General features: G+C 51.0%; 1 protein-coding gene across 1 annotated transcript in view; it reads right to left on the minus strand.

The window, feature by feature from the left end:
• Nucleotides 1–11,955, minus strand: part of LOC144597044 (homeobox protein Meis1) — a 211,959-nt gene that overhangs the window by 161,694 nt on the left and 38,310 nt on the right. Inside the window, exon 3 of the mRNA XM_078405959.1 lies at nucleotides 1,424–1,532. Coding sequence (XP_078262085.1) covers nucleotides 1,424–1,532 — 109 coding nt within the window. The remainder of the gene's footprint in view (nucleotides 1–1,423; nucleotides 1,533–11,955) is intronic.

An 11,955-nucleotide genomic window follows, 5' to 3' on the forward strand; every position in this document is an offset into this window, starting at 1 on the left:
CTAGACTGTGATCATTCAAGAACAAAAAATGCGCAAATATTCCTTTGTGCCATTAGACCGCGTACAAATGGAACTACAAACCCACTTTCTAAAAGGCCTAAATTATAAAAGGCAGCAGGTCCAAATAAGCCTTGCATGCCTACACACACACAAAGCCCGCTCTCCAGTGGCTGGCCTCAGTGCAAGCTGAGGGGGGGAGGAGGCTGGGGAGGGAGGCTGGGGAGGGAGGCCAGGGGCACATAACTCAGCGAGAGGGGAGGGAGGAGAGGGGAGGGAGGAGAGGGGAGGGGGGAGAGGGGAGGGGGGAGAGGGGAGAGGAGGGTGGGGAGAGGGGAGAGGAGGGTGGGGAGAGGGGAGAGGAGGGTGGGGAGAGGGGAGAGGAGGGTGGGGAGAGGGGAGAGGGGAGAGGAGGGTGGGGAGAAGGGAGAGGAGGGTGGGGAGAGGGGAGAGGAGGGTGGGGAGAGGGGAGAGGAGGGTGGGGAGAGGGGAGAGGAGGGTGGGGAGAGGGGAGAGGAGGGTGGGGAGAGGGGAGAGGAGGGTGGGGGGTGGGGAGGGTGAGGAGGGTGGGGAGGGTGGGGAGGGTGAGGAGGGTGAGGAGGGTGGGGAGGGTGGGGAGGGTGGGGAGGGTGGGGAGAGGGGAGAGGAGGGTGGGGAGAGGGGAGAGGAGGGTGGGGAGAGGGGAGAGGAGGGTGGGGGGTGGGGAGGGTGAGGAGGGTGGGGAGGGTGGGGAGGGTGGGGAGGGGGATTGGGGTAATGTTGGGGGAAAGGACAGACGGGGCAGAGAGCAGGTTGGGGGAAGAGGACAGGGGGGTGGGGAGAGGAGAGGGTTGGGGAGAGGAGGGTGGGGACAGGGGGGTGGGGAGAGGAGAGGGTTGGGGACAGGGGGTTGGGGAGAGGAGATGGTTGGGGAGAGGAGAGGGTTGGGGAGAGGAGAGGGTTGGGGAGAGGAGAGGGTTGGGGAGAGGAGAGGGTTGGGGAGAGGAGAGGGTTGGGGAGAGGAGAGGGTTGGGGAGAGGAGAGGGTTGGGTAGAGGATTGGGGTGAGGGGAGGGGGGATGAGGGGAAGGGGTGGGAGACATTGACCATTCACTGAGTAGGGGAATCGAGGACAAGAGGATATAGGTTCAAGGAAAAGATTTAACAGGAATCCGAGGGGTAGCTTTTTCACACAGAGGGTGGTGGGTGGGTGGAACGAGCTGCCAGATGAGGTAGTTGAGGCTGGGACTATCCCAACGTTTAAGAAACAGTTAGACAGGTACATGGATAGGACAGGTGTGGAGGGATATGGACCAAGCGCGGGCAGATGGGACTAGTGTAGCTGGGACATGTGGGCCGGTGTGGGCGAGTTGGGCTGTTTCCATACTGCATCACTCTATGACTGTACAGTGGCCGTAAGGGCCTGGCATCAGCCTGTGTTTGCTCACCTTGTTCACTACTGTTGTCCCCACTGTGTGATGTGTGGCCCCCACTCGAGGGTCCGGGGGTCCCTCCTGAACGCGTTGATGCTGTGTCATCGTGGTCTCTGTTCCAAGTCTGCAGGAGGCAAACGACACAGATAAAGGAACTGAAAGCAGACCACTGACCAGAGTGGATAAAGATATACATATATATACATACATGCACACATAAATACATATATATATGCACAAAGGTAGACACAAAAATCTGGAGTAACTCAGCGGGTCAGGCAGCATCTATGGAGAACATGGATAGGTGACGTTTCACAGAGTGCTGGAGTAACTCAGTGGGTCAGGCAGCATCTGTGGAGAACATGGATAGGTGATGTTTTGGATTGAGGCCCTTCTTCAGACTGATGAGACTCGACCCGAAACATCACCCAATCCCAATAAAATTATAAAAGGACTGGACAAGCTAGATGTGGGAAAAATGTTCCCAATGTTGGGGTAGTCCAGAACCACGGGCCACACAGTCTAAAAATAAAGGGGAGGCCATTTAAAACTGAGGTGAGATGAAACTTTTTCACCCAGAGAGTTATGAATCTGTGGAATTCTCTGCCACAGAGGGCAGTGGAGGCCAATTCACTGGCCTCCTCCTGCACCTATTTTCTATGTTTCTATCTTTCTAAATTATTGCTGGCTTTGTATAGCTTGTCCATTTATCACACACTCTTTTGCCCTAGAAGTAAAAGTCAGACTTTCATATGTAGGTTAAACTTTCACAAGTAGGACAGAACTTTCATAAATAGATCAAACTTTCATATCTAGGACAAAAGTCAAAAGCCAAGAAAATGTGTGCAATCTCTGCATTCAGGTGCATTGATGGCTTGCAGCAGAAAGGAAAAAATAACATCAGTGAAGTCTCATCAATCCCACAGAACTATGTGGCTTAACCTAAAACACCTGCACCCTTTAGAAATGCCCAACAGTAGAGTTAGGTCTGAAACTCCTTATCTTTCATTACTGACACACATGTCCAAACCTATCTTATAATTAATCTCTTGAGGAAAAACCTCTTCAGTCAGAGGGTTGTGAATCTGCGGAATTCCCTGCCTCAGAAGGCAGTGGAGGCCAATTCTCTGGATGCATTCAAGAGAGAGCTTGATAGAGCTCTTTAGGATAGCGGAGTCAGGGGGTATGGGGAGAAGGCAGGAATGGGGTACTGATTGAGAATGATCAGCCATGATCACATTGAATGGTGGTGCTGGCTCGAAGGGCCGAATGGCCTCCTCCTGCACCTATTGTCTATTGTCTTTTGCCCAGAGTAGGGGAATCGAGGACCAGAGGACATAGGTTCAAGGTGAAGGGGAAAAGAATTAATAGGAATCCGAGGGGTACTTTTTTCACACAGAGGGTGGTGGGTGTATGGATCGAGCTGCCAGAGGTAGTTGAGGCTGGGACTGTCCCATCGTGTAAGAAACATTTAGACAGGTACATGGATGGGACAGGTTTGGAGGGATATGGACCAAGGTGGGACTAGTGTAGCTTGGACATGTTGGCCGGTGTGGGCAAGTTGGGCCGAAGGGCTTGTTTCCACACTGTATCACTCTGTGACTAATCAAAAATCATTTGAGATTAACAGAGGGAGGTTTGCAGTGATAAGGCTAAAACTAAAGTGCCTTGATAATTGCAATTTTTCCTAAATACAAGTACACAAAGTCATAGATCCATACAGCACGAAAACAGGCCCTCAGCCCAAATGTAAGCGGTTCCCCATTTGCCCGCGCTCGGCCCATATCTCCGTAAATCTTCCCCTGTCTAAGTGTCTTTTCAATGTTGTTATCGAGCCTCAACTACCTCCTCTGGCAGATCGTTCTACACACCCACCACTAGTGTTGCCAACTTCCTCACTCCCAAATACGGGGCAAAGGGTAACGTCTCCGCCACGCGCCCCACGTGACCTCACCCAGCCAGCGGCCACGTGCTCCCGCTCCACCAATGGCGGCCGCCCGGGCCGGGAGGCGGGTTATTACGCAACCTCCGTTAGGTGGCGCCCGGGCCTACAGTGTCCGGGCACACAGTGTCCGGGCCTACAGCATCCGGGCCTACAACGTTGGGGCCTACAGTGTCCGGGCCTACAGCGTCCGGGCCTACAGTGTCCGGGCCTACAGTGTCTGGGCCTGCAGTGTCCGGGCCTACAGCATCCGGGCCTGCAGTGTCCGGGCGTACAGCGTCCGGGCCTACAGTGTCCGGGCCTACAGTGTCCGGGCCTACAGTATCTGGGCCTACAGTGTCTGGGCCTGCAGTGTCTGGGCCTGCAGTGTCCGGGCCTACAGCGTCCGGGCCTACAGTGTCCGGGCCTACAGTGTCCGGGCCTGCAGTGTCCGGGCCTACAGTGTCCGGGCCTACAGTATCCGGGCCTACAGTGTCTGGGCCTGCAGTGTCTGGGCCTGCAGTGTCCGGGCCTACAGCGTCCGGGCCTACAGTGTCCGGGCCTACAGTGTCTGGGCCTGCAGTGTCCGGGCCTACAGCGTCCGGGCCTACAGTGTCTGGGCCTACAGCGTCCGGGCCTACAGTGTCTGGGCCTGCAGTGTCCGGGCCTACAGCGTCCGGGCCTACAGTGTCTGGGCCTACAGCGTCCGGGCCTACAGTGTCTGGGCCTACAGTGTCCAGGCCTACAGTATCCGGGCGTACAGTGTCCGGGCCTACAGTATCCGGGCCTACAGTGTCCGGGCCTACAGCGCCGTCCAGGCCTAATACGGGACAAGGGTGGTCCCATACGGGACAAACCAATTTAGCCCAAAATAAGGGATGTCCCGGCTAATACGGGACAGTTGGCAACCCCACCCTCCACCCTCTATGTGAAAATGTTGCGCATCAGGTACCTATTAAATCTTTCCCTTCTCATCTTAGATCTATGTCTGATGGGAGACACAAAATGCTGGAGTAACACAGCGGGTCAGGCAGTATCACTGTAGAGAAGGAACGGGTGACATTATGAGTCGAGACCCATTCCTTCTCTCCACAGATGCTGCCTGACCCGCTGAGTTACTCCAGCATTTTGTGTCTATCTTCAGTGTAAACCAGAACCAACAGTTCCTTCCTACACATTAAATCTATGTTCTCTGGTTCCTGATCCCCCTACAATTTATACAGAACAAAAACGTGTAACTTAACATAATAGCATTTTTAATATATTAATCTCCCTCAGTTTTCACACCTTCACAAGTCCTTATCTCTGTATCTCCCTCCCCACTGACGTCTGTCTGAAGAAGGGTCTCGACCCGAAACGTCACCCATTCCTTCTCTCCAGAGATGCTGCCTGACCCGCTGAGTTACTCCAGCACTCTGTGAAACGTCACCTATCCACGTTCTCCACAGATGCTGCCTGACCCACTGAGTTACTCCAGCACTCTGTGAAACGTCACCTATCCACGTTCTCCAGAGATGCTGCCTGACCCGCTGAGTTACTCCAGCATTTTGTGTCTATCTTTGGTTTCAAACAGCATCTGCTGTTCCTCCCTACACATTACGATTTTAGGCTTGTTTAATGTTCTTAGCTCTTAGGGATAATGGAATCAAGGGATATGGGGGAGAAAGCAGGAACGGGGCACTGATTGAGAATGATCAGCCATGATCATATTGAATGGCGGTGCTGGCTCGAAGGGCCGAATGGCCTCCTCCTGCACCTATTTTCTATGTTTCTATGTTTCTTCGGTTACAAATGTAAACAGAATTGACCTGGAAGATGGTGGTTTGGACTGGGGAGTAAAAAGTACTTGTAAGGCCTTAACATTTGGCAGATAGGATGTTCTACTCCTGTGGCAGTATTGTTTAACCCACTAACTAGCTCAGTGATTCACTGCTAGGCGTTTTGGTGCTGAGGGTACTCTATCCTGGAGCGCTGTTTTAAAGATGTTCTGAGTGGCATATGGGTAAATAGTTTGCAAAGAGATTATGTTTAATTTATCACAAAATGCTGGAGTAACTCAGCGGGACAGGCAGCATCTGTGGAGAACATGGATAGGTGACGTTTCGGGTCGAGACCCTTCTTCAGACCCGTTTAATGTAGGCACTTTCAAGGCTATTGCGTGGTACTAATTACTGATATCACAGTTGTCCTGCCAAGGGTCGAGGATGTTCCAAGTGGTGAAAATCGGGCACTGGAACGACACGAGCATCAGAAACCGACCCGCCCTCGGGTACAACGCCAAACGCACACCTCCAGATTCTGAAGAAGGGTCTCGACCCGAAACGTCACCCATTCCTTCTCCACAGATGCTGCCAGACCCGCTGAGTTACTCCAGCACTCTGTGAAACGTCACCTATCCATGTTCTCCACAGATGCTGCCTGACCCGCTGAGTTACTCCAGCACTCTGTGAAATGTCACCTAACCATGTTCTCCACAGATGCTGCCTGACCCGCTGAGTTACTCCAGCATTTTTGTGTCTGTCTCCGGTGTAAACCAGCATCTGCGGTTCCTTCTTACAGATGGTTCAATGATTCTTTAGTGTAGCCAAGATACAGTGAGGTTATTTTGTTTGCATATAGTTCAGTAAAATGATTGCCTCCTGTACGTCTGCCAGTCCAAGCGTAGACTCGGCAACCGTTTGACGGAACACTTGCACTCGGTTCACCAAGGCTTGCCTTGATCTCCCAGTTATCAACCATTTTAACTCCCCCTCCCACTCCCACACTGACCTTTCTGTCCTGGGCCTCCTCCATTGTCAGAGTGAGGCCCAGCGCAAATTGGAGGAACAGCACCTCATATTTCGCTTGGGCAGCTTACACCCCAGCGGTATGAACATTGACTTCTGCAATTTAGTGTGACTAGAAAACCCTCCCCATCTCCACCACAACAGTGCCCCATCCACACAGTTGTTTCTCCCCTCCCCTCCTCCTCCCCTCCTCCCCTCCCCCCGTACCACCTACATTCCTTCTTCTAGCTTCACAATTTGCAGCTGTGCCCCTCGTTCACTAGGTCGGCACGGTGGCGCAGCGGTAGAGTTGCTGCCTCACGGCGCCAGAGACCCGGGCTCCATCCTGACTACGGGCACCGTCTGTACGGAGTTTGTACGTTCTCCCCGTGACCTGCATGGATTTTCTCCAAGATCTTCGGTTTCCTCCCACGCTCCAAAGACGTGCAGGTTTGTAGGTTAGTTGTTTAGTTCAGTTTAGTTCAGAGATACAGCGCGGAAACAGGCCCTTCGGCCCACCGGGTCCGCACCGACCAGCGATCCCCGCACACTAACACTATCCTACACACACTAGGGACAATTTACACTTATACCAAGCCAATTAACCTACAAACCTGCACGTCTTTGGAGTGTGGGAGGAAACCGAAGAACTTGGAGAAAACCCACGCAGGTCACGGGGAGAACGTACAAACTTCGTACAGACAGCGCCCGTAGTCGGGATGGAACCCGGGTCTCCGGCGCTGCATTCGCTGTAAGGCAGCAACTCTACCGCTGCGCCACCGTGCCGCCCTATAGGCTTGGTGTAAATGTAAATTGTCCCTCGTGGGTGTAGGATAGTGTTAGTGTGCGGGGATCGCTGGGCGGCGCGGATCCGGTGGGCCAAAGGGTCTGTTTCCGCCATGTATCTCTAAACTAAACTCAACTAAGAGGGCTTGTTGGCAAGCAAAGCGTCCACTGTTAAAGTCTCCCATCAGTCACAGTGGGGAAAGCTAGGAGCTTTTATCCACAAGTGATAGTTCTACTCAATAACCAAAGTCTGTAGTCTCTTTTTTGCTCTGGTTTATTTTCACCCACATGTTTAGACCGTAATGTTGTATCCATATTGTTTGATGTGGTTATGCTTTATTCTTAATTGTTAACTGTATGTTTGTGTTGTCATTTGTGAGCGGAGCACCAAGGCACATTCCTTGTATGTGCACATACTTGGCCAATAAACTCATTCATTCATTCATTCATTCATTCATTCATTCATTCAATCAATAGACAATAGGTGCAGGAGTTGGCCATTCGGCCCTTCGGCCCTTCGAGCCAGCACCGCCACAATCAGTAACACGTTCCTGCCTTCTCCCCATACCCCCTGACTCCGCTATCTTTAAGAGCTCTGTCCAGCTCTCTCTTGAAAGCATCCAGAGAATTGGCCTCCACTGCCTTCTGAGGCAGAGAATTCCACAGATTTACAACTCTCTGACCTAAAAAGTATTTCCTCATCTCCGTTCTAAATGGCCTACCCCTTATTCTTAAACTGTGGCCCCTGGTTCTGGACTCCCCCAACACTGGGAACATGTTTCCTGCCTCTAACGTGTCCAATCCCTTAATAATCTTATATGTTTCGATAAGATCCTCTCTCATCCTTCTAAATTCCAGCGTATACAAGCCCAGTCGCTCCAGTCTTTCAACATACGACAGTCCCGCAATTCCGGGAATTAACCTAGTAAACCTACGCTGCACGCCCTCAATAGCAAGAATATCCTTCCTCAAATTTGGAGACCAAAACTGCACACAGTACTCCAGGTGCGGTCTCACTAGGGCCCTGTACAACTGCACACAGTACTCCAGGTGTGGTCAATCAACATTCATTTACACCTCTGGAGTCTGTGCTTGACAAATGGAGTTTGCAGCAATATTAAACCTATAATTATTCGTGGTGTAGGTCAGAGATTTGTGCAGCTTTTAAGGGATAAGGATTTGTAACTTTTGGAAATAGTAGAGGCAACCAGTTGCCAATGGAAACCCATGAAATCCCCACCCAATGAACTCCAAGGAGGGATGCCCCCATACCCTACTGGTGATGATCAGACAGGGTCTTTTGACATCAAAGGTGCAGAGAGATACTGTTGGTCGCGGTTTGCATATCCAGGCTAACGATGAAAGGGGTTAAACAGGTTTAGGCATGAGGACAGGTTGCACAGACAAAGCTTACAGCCCCTTGAGTTTAGCAGATTAAAAGATGAGCTAATCGAGGTTTCAAGACGATTAAAGGAATTAATAAGGTAGACAAGGGAAGGGAGCAGACCCTTGTGGTGGGTGTCAGTGGGGAGGGGCTGGGCTGGGGTGGGGTGGGGGAGGTGTGTGTGTGTGAGAGTAGACGTTTGTGTATCAGTGTGTGTGTATATATGTGTGTGAGTGTATCTCTGTTATGTGCTTGTGTGAGTCGTGTGTGTGTGTGTCCGTGTCTATGTGTATGTGTGTGCATGTGTGTGTCCGTGTCTATGTGTGTGTGTGTCCGTGTGCATGTGTCCGTGTGCGTGCGTGTGCCTGGGTGTATGTGTGTGTGTCAGTGTGTCAATGCGTGCGTGCGTGTGTGTGTGTGTGTGTGCGTGTGTGTGTCCTTGTCTATGTGCGTGTGTGTGCAAGTGTCCGTGTCTATGTGTGTGTGTGTGAGTGTTTGTGTGTGTGGTGTGTGTGTGTGTGTGTGTGTGTGTGTGTGTGTGTGTGTGTGTGTGTGTGTGTGTGTGTGTGTGTGTGTGTGTGTGTGTGTGTGTGTGTGGGTGGGTGTGTGTGGGGTGGGTGTGTGTGTGTGTGTGTGTGTGTGTGTGTGTGTGTGTGTGTGTGTGTGTGTGTGTGTGTGTGTGTGTGTGTGTGTGTGTGTGTGTGTGTGGAGGTGGAGGGGAGTGGGGTGAGGAAAGAGCAGGTGTATAAAATCATGAGGGGAACAGGCAGGGTGAAGGTACGTAGCCTTTTACCCAGAGTAGGGGAATCGAGAACGAGTGGACCAGAACTAGGTTTAAGATGAGAGGAGAGGGATTTAATAGGAACCTGAGGGTGGTGGGTGTATGTGGAACTAGCTGCCAGAGGAGGTAGTTGAGGCTGGTAAAATAACAACATTTAAAAGACATTTGGACAGGTACACGGATAGGACAGGTTTGGAGGCAAATGGACAAAGTGCAGGCAAATGAGATAGACACAAAGTGCTGGAGTAACTCAGCAGGTCAGGCAGCTTCTCTGAAGGAAAAGGGTGGCTGACATTTTGGGTCAGGATACATCTTCAGGCAAATTAGACGTGCTTAGATGGGGCATCTTGGTTAGCATGGATGGGTTTGGCTGAACTGGGGTTGCCAACTGGCCCGTATTAGCAGGGACATCCCGTATTTTGGGCTAAATATGTTTGTCCCGTATTAGGCCCGGACACTGTAGGCCCGGACACTGTAGGCCCGGACAGTGTAGGCCCGGACAGTGTAGGCCCGGACAGTGTAGGCTAACAGAGTGTGTTCGGGGAGCGGGGCCGAGTGTGTGTAAATTTCCCCTGGCGTGCGTAGGATAGTGTTAGTGTGCGGGGATCACTGGTCGGTGCGGACTCGGTGGGCCGAAGGGCCTGTTTCTGCGCTGTCTCCAAACTAAACTAAACTAAACTAAACCAGCAATGTTATGGATGCTGAAGATAGACACAAAATGCTGGAGTAACTCAGGCTTTGAAGAAGAGTAGGTCCAATATTTATTATGTAAGAAGGAACTGCAGATGCTGGTTTACACTGATGATAGACACAAAAGGACTGGACAAACTAGATGCAGGAAAAATGTTCCCAATGTTGGGGGAGTCCAGAACCAGGGGCCACACAGTCTAAGAATAAAGGGGAGGCCATTTAAAACTGAGGTGAAAAGAAACGTTTTCATCCAGAAAGTTGTGAATTTGTGGAATTCTCTGCCACAGAGGGCAGTGGAGGCCAATTCACTGGATGAATTTAAAAGAGAGTTAGATAGAGCTCTAGGGGCTAGCGGAATCAAGGGATATGGGGAGAAGGCAGGCACGGGTTACTGATTGTGGATAATCAGCCATGATCACAATGAATGGCGATGCTGGCTCGAAGGGCTGAATGGACTCCTCCTGCACCTATTTTCCACGTTTCTATGTTTCTAATGTAAAATGCTGGAGTAACTCAATGGGTCAGGCAGCATCTGTGGAGAACTTGGATAGGTGATGTTTCACAGAGTGCTGGAGTAACTCAGCGGGTCAGGCAGCATCTGTGGAGAACATGGATAGGTGACATTTCACAGAGTGCTGGAGTAACTCAGCGGGTCAGGCAGCATCTGTGGAGGGAAGCGATGGGTGCCGTTTCGTGTCGGGGCCCTTGTTCAGACGTTATGGACACAGTAGGCTCGAGGTTAAATCACTGAATTATCACCAGGAGACCACAGCCTTCAATCCAGAGGCAAGGATGTGAATCTCAGTGTGACAGCTGGAGAATGGAAATTCAACTAATTACATAAATCTGGAATGAAAACCCAGCGTCCGGTAATGGTGACCATAAACATATCTGATTCACAAGTGCCTGGCAGGAAGGAGGTTGGACCTTCGTGCAGTGCCGGCTCCATCTGTAACTCCAGGGCCACCACTCCAATTCAGTTTGGCCAACTCATTATTATGGACTAGACAATAGACAATAGGTGCAGGAGGAGGCCATTTGGCCCTTCGAGCCAGCACCGCCATTCAATGTGATCATGGCTGATCATTCTCAATCAGTACCCCGTTCCTGCCTTCTCCCCATACCCCCTGACTCCGCTATCCTTAAGAGCTCTATCCAGCTCTCTCTTGAATGCATTCAGAGAATCAGCCTCCACTGCCTTCTGAGGCAGAGAATTCCACAGATTCACAACTCTCTGACTGAAAAAGATTTTCCTCATCTCCGTTCTAAATGGCCTACCCCTTATTCTTAAACTGTGGCCCCTGGTTCTGGACTCCGCCAACATTGGGAACATGTTTCCTGCCTATGACGTGTCCAATCCCTTAATAATCTTATACGTTTCGATAAGATCCCCTCTCATCCTTCTAAATTCCAGTGTATACAAGCCTAGTCGCTCCAGTCTTTCAACATACGACAGTCCCGCAGTGACCGGGGAAGGTCACGGGGAGAACGTACAAACTCCGTACAGACAGCACCCTTGGTCGGGATGGAACCCGGGTCTCCGGCGCTGTGAGGCAGCAGCTCTACCCGCTGTGCCACCGTGCCGGCCTTGATGGGCCGAATGGATTCATTCTGCTCCTATCACTTGTGACTGACCGTATGACCTTATTTGTGTGTTTGGCTAATGGAACAAGCCTGGGTTCCAGGGAAACAGAGGCACAGACAAACCCAGCCCATACCCAGCAACCGAGCAGCACAGACCAGAAAACAGATGCTGCTGCTTATCAGTAGCTGTGTGTCAGCACTGCATCAAGATTTGGACAAAATAAAATTGGTTGTAAATTAAATTTTGGAAGGAATGAAACAATTACTGCCAACTAACCTCCTACTTCTGCACTTTGTCAGGGGAACAAAAATAATCTAATTTATCACTCACAACAAGCTCTTAAAATGCAGTCGTTTCAGTCCGAACTGAAACGGCATCTTTACACGCCATGGATAAACTTACGTATTATCATTTCCTATCAGATTAGGGAACAATAATTCAGCTATCTTTGAAAGTTAATAAAAACGTCTCGCTTCTTTGATGCGGCCGATACCGCCTCCCTCTTCGAGCTCCCAGACTCTGCCCGTCTGACCACAGCTAACACGAGCTGGCACAGATTTCACAACGGACCAGGCCACTACCACATGGTAAAGGTTCGACCGTGAAAATTGGAGGTTGTATTTATAGATCACCGC

This window comes from Rhinoraja longicauda, chromosome 9 (assembly GCF_053455715.1).
Source record: "Rhinoraja longicauda isolate Sanriku21f chromosome 9, sRhiLon1.1, whole genome shotgun sequence".
Lineage (NCBI taxonomy): Eukaryota > Metazoa > Chordata > Chondrichthyes > Rajiformes > Arhynchobatidae > Rhinoraja > Rhinoraja longicauda.